This window comes from Pelobates fuscus, chromosome 2 (genome assembly GCF_036172605.1).
Source record: "Pelobates fuscus isolate aPelFus1 chromosome 2, aPelFus1.pri, whole genome shotgun sequence".
Taxonomy (NCBI): Eukaryota; Metazoa; Chordata; class Amphibia; order Anura; family Pelobatidae; genus Pelobates; species Pelobates fuscus.
The window spans coordinates 371,185,605-371,201,994 of record NC_086318.1 but is presented as its reverse complement, the minus strand read 5'-3'; the positions used below and the strand labels follow the sequence as shown (position 1 = coordinate 371,201,994).

Below are 16,390 nucleotides of genomic sequence, written 5' to 3'. Positions count from 1 at the left end.
GCCATGCGCGATGGAGGCATAACATGCCTCCAGCGTCGCAGATGCGCCTCTGGTGGCTGTCCGGAAGACAGCCACTAGAGGCTGGATTAACCCTGCAGTGTAAGCATAGCTGTTTCTCTGAAACTGCTATGTTTGCATCTGAAGGGTTAAAACCAATATGGCACCCAAACCACTTCATTGCGCTGAAGTGGTCTGGGTGACTATAGTGTCCCTTAAGCTTTATAGGTAAATCTGAAAATGAATGCCCAGAAAAGCTATTAAAACCAATGTGGTACATACATTAAACAGACTGTTATCGTTGTGGAATAAGAACTGGTCTTTATGCACCATAACAACTAAATCCATTGTAGTGGTTATGGTGTTATACGTACCCTGGCACTAACCTCCGTGTAAGTAGTCAAACTTTTTGCTAACAGTTTGCTAAAAGGACTTAAGCTCATTTAAAGGAACCACCCAGGCACCATAGCTACTACAGAATGTTGAAGTGCGTGTGGTTTCAGAAATGCACTGGACCCCCCTTAATGTAAGTAGTCAAATTGTTTGCTAATGGATTGACTTCTTACAAGAGGTTAGTACTATGTAAGGAGCACCTAATATAAACTAGTGTTGGCTTTCCTCAGCTAAGGGTAACCACAGGTAAGAAGTCAATCCATTAGCAAACAATTTGACTTCTTACATTAAGGGGGGTCCAGTGCATTTCTGTAACCATGAGCACTTCAACATTCTGTAGTAGCTATGGTGCCTGGGTGGTTCCTTTAAATGAGCTTAAGTCCTTTTGTAGCCAATACTACAATGCAACAATATGGTCCAATATGATTTAGAGGACTTATCGATGATGCCTGTTATTATGCATTAAAAATAAAAAAAATAAACAGTAATATGATTATTACTTATACTGAATTATATAAAAAAAAGTTATTTATTTGAAAGTTTAAGTGCGCATTTTTAAAACCAAACAAACAAATGAAATATTGTAGCTTTGATTCTTAATAATTCCATGTTATCTCTTCAGAATAAGAAATACCAGAATGAGATGAGTCAACTGAATTCCCATCTAAATGGCACAGTGTCTGAGATTCTGGCCAAACAGGAGACCATCCAGCAGATAACCAGCAGACTGCAGGAGGTGACACAGCAGAGAGAAGAGGCAGACGCTACTATAAAACAACTGCAGGAAACCGTTAGTGCTCTGGAGAAAGAGAAACTGCAGCAACTCTTAGAATGGGAAAATGTGAGACAGAGATTAGAACAGGATCTCCTTATGTCTAAAATGGAGGTAAATAACACTTTAAACTTAATCTATGGTCTGCATCATTCCATTAAAACACACGACTTGTGGTGTAAAATGTGAATTTATTGTAGAATTTTTGCCATAACCTTTAACTAATATACAGAATTGGTTGTATTGCTAATACTTCAGCTGTCCTGATGATCAGTCCTCTGTATTGTTTGTAACATTCCCCGCAGAGGCTTTATTTAGCTCCTATTTTATATCCGTTTTGCTTTTTATTTGTATTTTTTTTTTTTTAACTCTTTTTGTGGTTTGATATCGTTCTTGATTGTTCGTAGCCCTTCCATTTTTATTATGATGATTGCTGACTCCTCTGTAACTATCAGGGAATAATAAATAACAAAATAATCAATGGGGTGAGCAAATGTCATGCACCAATTCCCCAAACCTTGTACCACTTTAAAGTAAAAGTGTCAAAAATGCTTAAAAAATGGGAAGTGAGGGGGGCGGGGCCGGACCGCCGAGCTGGCTGGTCGCAAGTAGGACCAGCTCCTGCAACCCAAGGCCTAACAAGCAATACAATTCAGATTTCTGGCACAAAACCGACCGGCAACGGTGGCCCTCAGCGGGCAGAGAGCCCTGGATCCAGGGTGAGGCTGGCCAAACAGGCTTCAGTCCCCTGGAGGAGGAATCCTACCTGACACTTTTGAGGCCTACTCTGGAGTTGAGCGGGGCGGACAGCCGCTGCCCTGCCGCACGCCATGCAGTACTCAGTCAGACCCGCGGGGAACCGGCCCCGTACCCCCCCCCCCCTCTGGACCGGGGGGGGTGATCCCAGTCCCCACTCTCGGGACCCGACAACCGCAAGCACGACAGGCAAAGCTACAGGGCCGCCAAGACCCACGCTCCAGGCACTGTCACTAAGATGGCGGAGGCCACTTGTGAAGGCGGCGAGTCCAGAGCCTCCACAGGATACCCAACAGCAGCAGTACAACGAGCGGACTGTAAAAACCGAAGGTACAGATCCCGACTGCAACCATCCACCTGCACACATCCCAGAACCCCAGCAAGCCACCCACCTCCACTAACACTGGACCCTCAGAGGTCTCCCGCTGGGCTCCGGTACTTCCTCCCTCCTCCAAGCAGGGAAACAAGACGCCCCACAGAGGCATCAGCCGCCCGCAACCACCGCCGCACTGGGAGGCAACCCAGCATGTGGAAAAGCAATAGCCATAACCCACATCCCTGAAGTAGAGATCCTCACATGCGACTGGAACATAGTAGAGAATCTACCCAGCGCCCAGCGACTGGCAGCAGACCGGGCTGCCTGGGGGTATACTGCACCCAAAAGCTTGCCTATAGATCACATTGTGAATAGGAGCGCCCAATTTGTTGACCTTACCAGCCTGTCTTTAGATAACTGCCATTAATTAGAATTGCAAAAGCATGGGTGATCTTTGTTTCACTACTACTACTACTACTACTACAAATGCTGGATTTGAATTGGCATAATTAACCCATCACATTAAAGCGACTTACCTAGCGACTGACACAATGTCTGATATGTGACCTAACTGCTAATCGACTGTAGGATATGACTAGTTAGCCTGTTTAAGCGTAATCATACCTAGGGCCCGAAGCTAAAGCGACAACGATTACTACACTTAATAACCATAAGCTACTGTTGCCAAACGTCTGACTAATTCATTTTAGACAGCCAGTATGTACCTAGCCTGTTTTATCATATATTGTTTAAAAATATGGGCAAACCTTCTAAATGCTTAACAACGGTTACAACTCTTGTATGTTTATACTACCTAAGAATGCTGTTGTGGCATTATAGTCAAGCGAATGTTATACATGCACATCAAAAATAAAGAATTTATAAAAAAAAAAAAAAAATGGGAAGTGAAATTTAGATATTACATTTAATGAAACTTAATGATATATATATATATTAAATAATTTATATTGACCTTTTTTTTTTCTAAAAGAAAAGTTCACCTTTTTATTTGAAATAGCAGCAATGTTGGCTCTGAATCTGTCATCTGACCTTGCTTGCCTGCCGGCTGCCGCTACAGGTTCAAACAGAGCAATCACAACAGCAGGGAAAATAGGCTGAGCAGCAGTTGGTCCGATAACAGTAGAGTCTGACCCAAGATGGATAATCTTCCCAGGGCCAGATTAAGAGCCCATTAGGCCTGGTGCTGACAGTTATGTAGGGTTTGATCTTATTGGCAGAAAACACTAAAACAGTCATATCTTCCAAGTGCCATCTATCTGGTGGAGGGAAACTCACAGAATACACATAGCCTATACCAGTGTTTCCCAACCCAGTCCTCAAGGCACACCTACCAGTCCAGGATTTAAGGATTACCCAGTTTTGTCTAAGGTGTTTTTAGAAAAAAAAAGAAAAAACACCTTAGACAAAACTGGGTAATCCTTAAATCCTGGATTGGTAGGTGTGCCTTGAGGACTGGGTTGGGAAACACTGGCCTATACTAATCTCTCGCTTTCATTTCTCAACCAACATCTGTGTATTGTGAAGGAAAGGTGGCGGGTCTACACAAAGAATTGGAAGGTCAGCCTGGCATGAATTCATGCCAGACTTCCTGCCAGTCACGCAGATCAGCCAACGATGCTTCCGTGCCCTGAGCGTGGTACGAACACGTTGAATAATGCGCTCACCCTACGCTTTCTGGGGATTGTTCCCTTGTGTCCCCCAGCACTCCCTTATCTACTCCTCTCCTTCCCTTCCTACAAACAGATAGAAGCACAAAGTATGCAGCCTGGGGCAGAGAAATGGTGGATGAATTACCCCAATTATTTATTTTCAGAATGAGAAATACCAGGATGAGCTGAGCCAGATGAACTCTCAGAGCCTCCAGCTAAATGGCACAGTGTCTGATCTGAGCACTCATAACATGGCCAAACAAGAGACCATCCAGCAACTAACCAGCAAACTGCAGGAGGTGACGCAACAGAGGGAGGAAGCGGAAGCTGCTATAAAACAACTGCAGGAAACACTCAGTGCTCTGGAGAAAGAGAAACTGCAGCAACTCTCTGTATGGCAAAACGAGAGACAGAGATTAGAGCAGGAATTGCTAATGTATAAAGAAAAGGTACATATGTTTCAGATTTTCTATTTATTTTTTATTTTTTTAATATTACATTCCCACACACTGTCTCAACCTGACTCTTCATATTTTACACTGATTTGATATTTATTAAGACACCCATTTTCCTAGTAATATGTCACGGGTAAAATAGGTGCTTGTATTCAGGTTCCTCAATAAAAAGATCTTTTGCTGTCCAGATAAGATACAATTTCTTTGAGGACATTGTGAGGAACCGCCTGCCACCCCGACTGGGTGCCTCAGTCAATCGCTGCTTCCTAGTGCTCACCGAGTACTCCAAGCACTCCACCAGACACTATACACACCATAAACTCCACAGACAGCGTTACAGCTTGGTTGGGGTCCTCCACCCACCCTGGACCCAAAGCCAGGATTCATCTTCCAGTGGGTAGACCTCTCCTAGTCCAGAGAGTAAAGCAGGATACTCTTACAAGAGCAAGTTTTGTAATCCAAGGGAGTATAGTGATTATAGTAATCCCCAGAGTGAATATAGCTGTTCCCTCCACACATGAGACGAGGCTCTATGTTGAGGGTGAAGAGGAACTTGTTTAATGGCAGCCACAACTGGCCTTATATGCAGTCCCCATGCAAGGGGCTTTCCATAACATATTCCAGGGGCATTCCCCACTGGACCTGAGAGGGGTCTGTGACAAAGTACACACCATAGGATAAGGGTGTGCACCCTAAAGCACAAACACACACGCCGCGTATATGTATGTATGTATGTATGTATGTATGTATGTATGTATGTATGTATGTATGTATGTATGTATGTATGTATGTATGTATGTATGTATGTATGTATGTATGTATGTATGTATGTATGTATGTATGTATGTATGTATGTATGTATGTATGTATGTATGTATGTATGTATGTATGTATGTATGTATGTATGTATGTATGTATGTATGTATGTATGTATGTATGTATGTATGTATGTATGTATGTATGTATGTATGTAATTAGGCCTGAATTTGTGGGAGGAGTAAGTCCCCAACTTAAACTCACCCCTGCTGTTCAGCTGATTGTCTATCCCCATAGCAACCAGCACTTCCGGTCCGAGCTTCCCGCCAGATCAGCTTCAGTCTCCTGCAGCAAGAGGTCCAGAGCATTCCTCCATCCGTTCTGAGGCCCCGCCGCATGGTTTTCTCCCGGTCACGGTACCTGGCTTCCGGTCACAAGACCGGCACGCTCACGTAAGCTAAGTGAGGGAAATAGCGTCCGGCTATTTCCCTCCGTTCGGGCCTAAAAACATAGGGGTAGGCTCCCTCTATCTTCTTTACACGTATCCATGCTCATTTAACGTATTCAACGTTCGCGCCAAAACGGACGAACGCCCGTCACACTTACGCATCGTTCACATATTCGTACGGAAAACTACCGAACTATGTATAAGTATAACGCTCATATTAATCGTTGTATTTCTATGTTACTGTTCGGTCATACGCACGAACCTCGTACTTACCCGTTCGTGCATCCTTAACGTTAGACGCTAATCCTATTCACCCCTCGCTATTTTCTCATTCAGTACCGATCTAAACGAACGCACGGTACAAATACCTATTACGGTTAATTCTTTAAAACCAGGCTAAATAAATGCATGAATTTCATTTACACAAATTTTAAATGTAAACGCATATTCCCTGTTCGGTCAGTTAACTGCTGATACCTACATGTCAGTATTGGTTATTCAATCCGGTCTAACTACCAGTCTTTTTCTTAAACTGTGTTGGCCGGTTTGATATATCTAAAACATTTAAAAATCTCCACAATTATTTATGAGATACGGTTCTTTTTCCTACACCTAATTAACTAGTAACCACGTTTTAATATTAATTTTATTAATTCTTATAGACTTCTCATGTCACCAATATAAAGAACAGGTTTTTCTAATTATGCACCAACCCTATTCAAACCCTACATACAGATATTAATTATGATCTTCTAGGGTAATGCCGTTAAATCCACATCTGTACTACATCTTCTCCTTAAAATCACGCAGTCATTTATTCTTGCCTCTGTCACATGTCTTTGGCTTTACAGATTGCATCGGTTTCTTGCATTCCTGCTCAAAAGTTGTTATTTCAAGTTCTTTTTTTACAGGAACAGGTATAGTATTTTTCTCACTTTGGTTTCATCTAGGTCTAGGCCAAAAAATTCAATTAAGCTATCTAGACTTGTCACAACAAGACATGTTGGTATTTATTACATACTGTCACATCTGTCGTTAACTATTTAAATATTCATTGGTTAATCCTTAGCTCCAGTATTATTCTACGCCTCCACCGGTTTCTACACATTAAACCAGTTACGCTCATCACAAGTTTCGTACTTCATTCAAGGTATAGTTCCCCACTCTTTCAAGACCTTTCTATACAAGACCTTACGCGGTCTCGGTTTCATTACGATTGACTCACGGTCTTACGCCCACGGTATGTTAATTCTTTACAATTTCTCTACCCAGGCCACGGTCATACTGCCATCAGGCCAAGGAAAACATCCAACCTACCTAATCCGGTACTCAGGTATACCACCAGGTACTTACGTCCTTAATCACGTACGGCAATCACTACCCCAAGGCCTCAATCAGCCTCTCTTTAACGCAAACTCGTCCCAATCCTATACTAAACCTTTCAGATCCCTCAATTCAGGATCTCACGTTGCGCTCCTAACAGCCAACCCTCACTACAAACCATACGTCACCACGATACGCATAAATACATCAACATCTGTCTTAATCCTCAGGCTTCTTCTTCAAGAACAGCAGCAGACAAGACTCGCCACATTAAAAAATACTAGAAGGTTCCAGTTATCATTTACAACTTTTCAAGGTTAATATCCACACATTACACCAAAATTTCCCAGTCAACCTTAAAGGACCACTCTAGTGCCAGGAAAACATACTCGTTTTCCTGGCACTAGAGTACCCTGAGGGTGCCCCCACCCTCAGGGACCCCCTCCCGCCGGGCTCTGGAGAGAGGAAGGGGTTAAACTTACCTCTTTTTCCAGCGCCAGGCGGGGAGCTTTCCTCCTCCTCTCCATCTTGATCGCGACGTCATCGGCTGAATGCGCATGCGCGGCAGGAGCCGCGCTCGCATTCAGCCGGTCGCATAGGAAAGCATTCATAATGCTTTCCTATGGACGCTTGCGTGCTCTCACTGTGATTTTCACAGTGAGAAGCACGCAAGCGCCTCTAGCGGCTGTCAGTGAGACAGCCACTAGAGGATTTGGAGGCTGGATTAACCCTCATTATAAACATAGCAGTTTCTCTGAAACTGCTATGTTTATAAAAAAAAGGGTTAATCCTAGAGGTACCTGGCACCCAGACCACTTCATTAAGCTGAAGTCGTCTGGGTGCCTAGAGTGGTCCTTTAAGTATACAATTGAACTGGCTACTGGGTCTAGGCTACCGCCTTAGCTCACCCTATTAGGAAATCCGGTCCCACGAGGCCATCTCCCACCTCAACACGGAGGTACGGCCCCACACCCAAATCATAGTTATACACCTCGCCCGCCCTACTACAGGGCTTTAGTCAGGGCCTCACCTGTCACGGCCACACGTTTTGAATTCTCTTTACAGTCACCGAGAGGCCAACACCCTGCCACCACGTCTGTGGCCTCAATTTCCTAAGCCAAATCATAGATAGAGCCTCTCACCGCCACTTGGCATTAGCAGGGCCTCACCTACCAAAAATCCCACAGATAAGTTTTTCGCTTCGGCACTAGCATTACAGTCCAGTTCTTCCAAACAATACCATCCTTCATATCCCCCCCCCACGTTTTCCTTAATCCCCTTCTAATACCCCATTCACAAAATCATTTCTTTTAGAATGTCCCAAGAACCAATCCCCATCGAAGAACTGCCAGAAGAGATACCGTTTACGCCAACCAGACCAGAGTCTCCAGGCGAATCTCTCACCCCGTCAACTCCCACGTCCTTGAGAGCATGGACTATTCCTAAAATTACGGCCGAGCTTAGGCTCAGGGGAATCCCCTTTCCAGCCACAGCTAGGAAGGCAGAACTTTACAGGCTGCTTACCTACCAAGCCCCTGAGCCTAGGCCAAGCACTAGCTCTCAAGGTCGGCCACGAAGCACTGGCACGGCCATCCAGGATACCCTGGCAGCAATCTTGGCCAACCTACAGACCCTTAATAACAGGCTATCTAAGGTGGAGAGCGCCATCGCCTCCCCAGGTAATACCCCGGGCCTCCCAGTCTCCACCCCTGCTGTCGCCGCTGTACCAGCATGCCCCCCCATACTCCCCTCGCCAACACCAGTCACAGCTATAGCTCCTTTCGAGTCACCAGCTCAATCCGTCCCAGACTCTATCAGGAAAGAAATCCTAGACGGGAAGGGCGTGTGTCTGGTGTCTCTGCTTATAGCTTCACAAGACATATTGGAGAACAAGGCTTACAACTACGGGGATATATCACTAGTGCTTAAGACAAGAGATCCCAGGCTTAATAAAAAACGTTCAATTCCCCAGTTCGTGATAGCTTTTGGGATATACCATGACGTCATCTGCACGGGTATCCCCACAGAAGAGAGGAGTTAGACCTCTACCTTCACAAGGTGGTGGATCTAGGCATCAAGTACGGGGGCTCTTCTTTCTACGACTATCATAAGTCAGTATCAACGAAGGCGGCGACCCATCTGAAACAGTTCAACGTTAAAATTAACTGGTGTCAGATGGATACAGAACTATTCTGTCGCCACTTCGCTGGTCTTAGGCCCCCGTCTTGTGCCATATGTAATTCCACATCCCACATGGCGAACTTATGTCCCTCTGAAGCAGATCCCACCACCTCCACTCCCACCCCTCATCCCTCTTTCACCCCTCACAACAAACCAGCGGGTGGTCTACATGACAAGCTGGGTAGGCCCATCTCCTTTTTCGGCAAGGCGCAGGTGTGCAATAATTTCAACGCAGGCTCATGCAGTTTCAGCGCATGTAGATTGTTGCACATCTGCTCCATTTGCTTCTGGGCACATACCAAGAGCATGTGTCCGGCCAGGTTGTCCCCTAACAAATGACTAACCGACATTAATGTCGACAACCTGTTTTTTTACTTAACGTCACACCCTAGCAGGCACCTGGTGGAATATCTGACCACAGGGTTCACACAGGGGTTTCTCACGGGTATAGTAGCCACCCCCTCAGGTACACTTGAATGTCCTAACCTCCTGTCAGCACGTCTAGACCCAGTCTCAACAGACACTCTCCTTGCCTCTGAAATTACCAATGGTTTCATGATCGGGCCTTTCACCTCCTCACCTTTTTCCTCCTGGCACACTATCCCAATCGGTGTCGCTGTTCACAAATATTCTAATAAAAAACGTCTAATTATCGATTTATCGGCACCGCACTCCTCTTTTGTTCCCAGCATAAACGCACTCATTCCAGCAGACGAATTCTCACTCCAGTATGTAACTATCGACGTAATCACCCCTGGCTCAGCAAAACAGACATCACAAACGCATTTAAGTTACTACCCATGCACCCCTCACTCTGGCACTTGCACGGTGTTAAATGGCGAGGAAAGTACTACTTCTCCACACAACTCACTTTCGGTTCTCGAAGCAGCCCCAAACTTTTCGATATCTTCGCTGAGACACTATGCTGGCTGCTTCTGAACGTCCTCAGGTGTCACTCCGTTATTCACTACCTAGACAACTTCCTACTGATAGAGCCAGGGTCACAGACACTACAGCACTTTTTTCCACACTTGGAGTACCTTTGTCCCCATCTAAAACAATTGGCCCCACAACTAAATTAACCTTTTTGGGGATAGAGCTAGATTCCGTTACCCTCAGAACTAGCCTTCCCCATGACAAACTGACCCGCTTGAGAGGGGAGATAGACATGTTCCTGCGGAATGATGTTTGCACCAGGAAGGAACTCCAGTCCCTTCTGGGATCCCTGAACTTCGCCATGCGCATCGTCCCGCAGGGAAGGTCTTTTATATCCAGGCTTCTTTGCCTGCTCCACGGGGTACCGGACTCTTGCCCAGTTTCACTGGACCCCCACGCCAAGGCTGACTTAGCTATGTGGGGGAAGTTTTTGGCAGATTGGAACGGTATCTCCATGTTTATCCCCCCTCTCTCCACTTCGTCACCCAGCATTCACACATATGCTGCAGCCGACACTGGTTTCGCAGCCATCTTTGGGAACCACTGGTTTAGGGGTCACTGGCCCACTGAGACGGATGCCTTGCCAGGATTCAGGGAGACCTCAGCCCTATTTAAAGTCTATCCCATTGTGGCAGCCGCACACACCTGGGGTCATCTCTGGTCCGGCAAGGCAGTAAAATGCTACTCTGACAACTCGGCATCTTGCAAAATCATTAACCAGGGGCGCTCATCATCCCTGACCATCATGCGGCTGATTCGCAAGCTGACCTGGCTAGCAGCAACCGGTCAGTTTCACTTAATTTGTTTTCACATCCCGGGTATTCACAACACTGCAGCTGACGCTCTTTCTCGCTCTCAATTCCAGGTATTCTCTCAGGCACTCCCTACGGCTCACCACCAGCCATCCAGGACACCACGGTTTCACAAACTAATCCTGGATTGAGCACACTAATGCATCACGCTAGGACTCTCACTCACCAAGCACTATCACCTAACACAGCTATCTCTTATAATAGGGCACTTACCATATTTAACAAATTCACTGCAGAATTCGGTTTACAAGGCGACCTTTCTATACAAACCATGGTGGCTTTTGCCTCTTTCTGCCACTTACATCTTAAACTTTCCCACAACACCATAAAACTTTACCTCACCGGGGTGCAGCACCATAGCCTCACTAATTTCCCTAACAACACCCCCTTCTTGTCATCATATCCCATTAAAAAGGTATTGAAAGGTATGTTAAAGGTTTCAGCTCCTCTCACTATCACAAGACTACCTATAGATGGGCCTATCTTCAGATCACTTGGCAATCTCCTTGACGAATCCCCGTTTGATCCCGACACAAACCTGGTGATCAAAGCGGCTATCTATCTTGCTTTCTACGGTTTTCTCAGACCTAGAGAGTTCACCGTTGTTTGTCAAAGGGATATCACGCACAGCCTAAAAACATCGCACCTCACAAAGGTGGAGGATCACTATCTACTTTCGATCCCATCAACTAAAACCAACCATTCACTACACCCCACTGTAATTCCTCTCTTCCCTACTGATAATGCCTGGTGTCCGGTCAAGGCGCTAGACCACCTACGGTCAACCCGTCACGCGCACTTACCAGACTCTCCGCTCTTATCAATACAAGGGCACCCGCTTACCACAACTAAATTCACGTCTCACGTCAGAACTCTATTATCTAAACTGGGTTTCAATCCGACTTCATTCTCCAGGCACTCCTTTCGCATAGGAGCCGCCTCTTCAGCCTCCAGCACTAATACACCGGTCCACATCATCAAGAGACTGGGGCGATGGAAATCCTCCATATACCATACTTATATTCCACGACCAGAAAAAGAGCTTCGCCAAGCTTTCAGGAACTTGGTTATGTAAAAAGGCAACAAAGTATGTATTTTCTTGAACTTCTCTTTTATTTACAGGCCCAATCGCACGTTGGTTTCGGCACACCACAACCAACTTTGCCCTTACAGATACTATCCATTACGTATTAAATTCCGAGCACAAGTAGAAAGGCCATTAGGCCTGAATTTGTGGGAGGAGTAAGTCCCCTACTTAAACTCCCAGCCCCTACTCACCTCTGCCGTTCAGCTGATTGTCCCCACCCACCTACACCCTGTTATAATTACATTCTCCTTGGTGGGCCCTCTTTTATTTACAGGCCCACTCGTACGTTTATTTCGGCACACCACAACCAACTTTGCCCTTACAGATACTATCCATTACGTATTAAATTCCGAGCACAAATATATACACACTGTGTGTGTGTGCGAGGGTAGTGTGTGTGCGAGGGTGGTGTGCTGTGTGTGCGAGGGTAGTGTGCTGTGTGTGTAAGGGTGGTGTGTCTGTTTGAGGGCACTGTTAGTGTGTGTGTGTATGTGTAAGGGTGCTGTGTGTGTGTATGTGTATTGTGTTGGGTAGGGTAGGGGGACCGTTTAGTTAATATCCCCCCTCCCTTCTTACCTTATAGGGGGGGCCATGCTGCTGCCATCCCTGGTGGTCCAGTGGTGAGTGGAACCGATCTCGCGAGAGGAACCCGGCGGAGCTGCTGGCTAGAGCTCCCCGAGTCCTCTCCTGCCTCCCTCCCTGCCTGTGGGTCGTGAGGGAGATCTAAAATCTCCCTCACTGGCCCACGGAGGGAGGCACATAGTGCGGGCCACGGGGATGAGGGTGTGCCCAGGCACACCTGGCACACCCCGTGCGCACGCCTATGATACCACTGTAATTACATTGTCCAGGACACTCCCACACAAAACAAGATAATCCCTTCCCTGTGCCTGAGAGATAATTGAGTCAGGAACTGTACTAAACTCAATAATCTCCAAGCACAGAAAGCATATATTTTACAATAACCCAAAAGTACCCCGGGAACACATGGAAACCCCATATCCCCTGATAGCCCCGATCTGGGGGACCAACATATCCAAAAATCACCGAGATTGGTTAAGGGGTTTGGGATTTCCATGGAAGTCATAATTTTGACCGACCGTGAACATGGTCCCATGCCCAAAACTGTTCCAGGGAATCGGGGCTAACGGTCGGTCTCTCTTTCTGGAGTACAAAACTACATAAATCATATGAACAGAGCCTTTTAAAGTGCATTGGGTAAGGTATATTGCAGGTCCCGTATTCCTGAGGCTGGAGGCCGGCAAGCAGGCTCCTCCAGGAGCCCGTGGCAAGGTTCTGTTCGGCACAGACATGTACTAGGAATGTTGTTAATTTTCAGAACTTTAACAACAAACGGTAAACACACACATATACAACCACCTGCATAGACACACATACATACACAATCATTCAAACTCTTTAATGTAATTATACACATTCATTCTGGGCCTGGTACGAGACATTACTGGAAAGTTGTAGTAATACTTTTATAAAAATACCTTTTGCTTTGCATTTATTTTCTCCTTAGAATGATAAATACCAGGATGAGCTGAGTCAGCTGAATTCCCATGTAAACGGCACGGTGTCTGATCTAAGCGCTCAGATTATGGCAAAACAGGAGACCATCCAGCAGCTAACCAGCAGACTGCAGGAGGTGACTCAACAGAGGGAAGAGGCAGACGCTGCTATAAAACAACTGCAGGAAACACTCAGTGCTCTGGAGAAAGAGAAACTGCAGCAACTCTCAGTATGGCAAAACCAGAGACAGAGATTGGAACAGGATCTCCTTATGTCTAAAGAAAAGGTAAATAATTACAACAGAATTTCTTTTTTATTGTTTTAAATGTTTTTAGAAGTATTCGCCCTACAAATGTACCATTATCTCGAATGTGCTTTTTGGCTGTATGAAGTCCTAAAGGGATACGTTGGAGTTATTTAATTGGGTCATATACTGATACTGCTTACATTCTGGGCAGACCTTATAGTGCTTACACCTTACTCACAGGAGAAGCCAGGATAGAATTTGACATAATGTAACTGAACAGGTCATCGAGGACGTGTATAACTCTTAGGACTACATTAGACCATTGATATATAAACTATTTAGTCCATTCGGGCAAATACCCCAATGGACATTTGTTGCAAAATTATTTGTAGAATATGTGGGTATTTCCCATCTGTCTATGGCTGATTGTCCTGGATACTGTGAAGTAGCATGACAAATGTGCTAGTAAAGTGACCTTATTATTGATATTACTATTACTGGCATTTATAAAGCACCAACAAATTCAACTGCGCTGTACTATTGGCGAAAAAGACATTATAAGATGCACAGACCAGTACAAAAGTTAAATAGCTGAGGTCTAGCCATTAAAGCTCTTTTATACAAAGTACTTTTCTAGATAACCTGAGAGCTTGCAATCTGAATGTAAAAATGGGGAGTTGAGACAAGGCAGCAGGGAGAATATGGAGGTGGTTGCAGCCATTGGTAACGTGTAAACGGAACGATGAAGTTGTTTAGTGAGATCTCTAATAGCTGGAGAAACATGCTATGAGACTAAAACAGTTCTGCAAGGAAATGGTATCTCCCTAAAAAAGAATAATGCAAATTCACACACAATATGAAAGTATTGGTTAGAAGCTATGCAGAAATTACCAGTCACAAGATATATATAATACTTAGAGTTGCAAACATGTAGAATGATATTGATGAAGGTGGGTAAAAACAGCATGGAGTTTGTCTTGATGAAAGGTAACCTAATTGCTGGCAGAATGCAGAATGTTAGAGATGGTTGCAGAGGAAAATCGCTGTGTAGGTATGGATCTGGAGAAAGGAGGGGAGCATATGGCATTAAAGCTGCTCTGTCACCCTGTCCCTCTCACCCAAATAAAAAAAATCCTTATGAAATACTCACATTAAAGGAACATTATAGTGCCAGGAATACAAACATGCATTCCTGACACGATAGTGCTGGTGTGACTGTTTAGGTCCCTATCCCCCTTATATCACTCTGAGAAGGTGTTAATCTTACCATTTCTTCCATTGCCGTGCCGGTTTTGCTCTGGCTGGCCCTGCCTCCATGGCTGAGATCATCAATTTTGATTATCTCGGCCAATCCAGTTCTTTCCCATAAAAAAACATTGGGGGACTGTTGCTATCTGAAAAGGCAGCATTTACATTGCAAAGCCTGCAGGGACAGGCTATAGACACCAGAACCACTACATTAAGCTGTGAAATTCCAACGCAGTCAAAATACATTATTAGACAAAGTAAGGGGTACTTTGTGCCTGGTGGAGATTCCGCTGTCCAGTTTTGTCACTAGTGATGCTGGTAGAGAAAAGGGCCTTGTTTATATAGGCTCCCTCAATCCTCCATAGACATCAGTGTGCGAGAGTACAGCATTGACACGGGCTCCTGGCAGGTGCAGTGTCAGAAGCTTAGGAGGATAAACATGGCGGAAGCTGCAAGAGACCGTTTGAGGAAAGTAAAACTAACCTCCCCCTGCACCCCAGGCTACCAGGCGTGCTTAAATTGCAAAACATGCAAATACCCCAGAGGTGACCGATCCGCTTCAATAATGTCTCTGTCACTCTGTGTTAAAGGGCGTATGGCTTTTTCAGGATCCACTTTATCCAGTCTCCCTCCTCCACTGAGTGATTTATAATGATTTATATAGGTTGCCCCATACTGTGAATATGTAAGGCTGAGTACATTTGATTCATGAGGTTTTCGAGTAATTGGGCAGATTCTCAGGGCCCAAGAGAATGATAGATTCTCAAAGCATGGGGAGGAGTGTACAGATTCCCAAGGATACACAACCTGAACCTGAATTATTAAGCCACCCATTTTCCTAGTAATGTCACCGGTCAAATAGGTGTTTGTATACAGGTGTCTTAATGAAAAGATCTCCTGATGTCCCGGTAAGATAAAATTTTCTTGAGGATCGGTCCTAGAACCATCTTTATAGCATTGTTGGTAATTTTCAGATCTTTAACAATAAAACAAGCACCAAACAAACACATACATAACCACCTGCATAGGCACACACTCATTCAAACTCACTCTACTCAAGTAATTAAAAATATTCTGGGCAGGATAGCACACATTATCACGGACTAGACAGTACTAGATAGTTGTAGTAATAGCTTTTCCTCTGCATTTATTTTCCTCTCCTTAGAATGATAAATACCAGGATGACCTGAGTCGGTTGAATTCCCACAGTCTCCAGCTGAACTGCACAGTGTCTGATCTAAGTGCTCAAATTATGGCCAAACAGGAGACCATCCATCAACTAACCAGTAGACTGCCCGAGGTGGCGCAGCAGAAAGAGGAGTCGGACTTTGCAGTAAAACGGCTACAGGAAACCCTCTGTGCCCTGGAGAAAGAGAGACTGCAGCAACTGTCAGCATGGCAAAACGAGAGCCAGCGATTAGAGCAGGAACTGCGGATATCCAAAGAAAAGGTAAAAACTGCTAACAAAAAGTGCA

General features: G+C 45.0%; 1 protein-coding gene across 2 annotated transcripts in view; it reads left to right on the top strand.

Annotated features, from left to right (window-relative positions):
* The window catches only part of NINL (ninein like), an 80,670-nt gene that overhangs the window by 57,872 nt on the left and 6,408 nt on the right, over positions 1–16,390 (top strand). For both annotated transcript variants that reach the window (XM_063443709.1, XM_063443708.1), the window contains 4 exons: positions 1,013–1,276; positions 4,069–4,353; positions 13,431–13,706; positions 16,081–16,365. In XM_063443709.1, the coding sequence (XP_063299779.1) occupies positions 1,013–1,276; positions 4,069–4,353; positions 13,431–13,706; positions 16,081–16,365 (1,110 nt within the window). The remainder of the gene's footprint in view (positions 1–1,012; positions 1,277–4,068; positions 4,354–13,430; positions 13,707–16,080; positions 16,366–16,390) is intronic.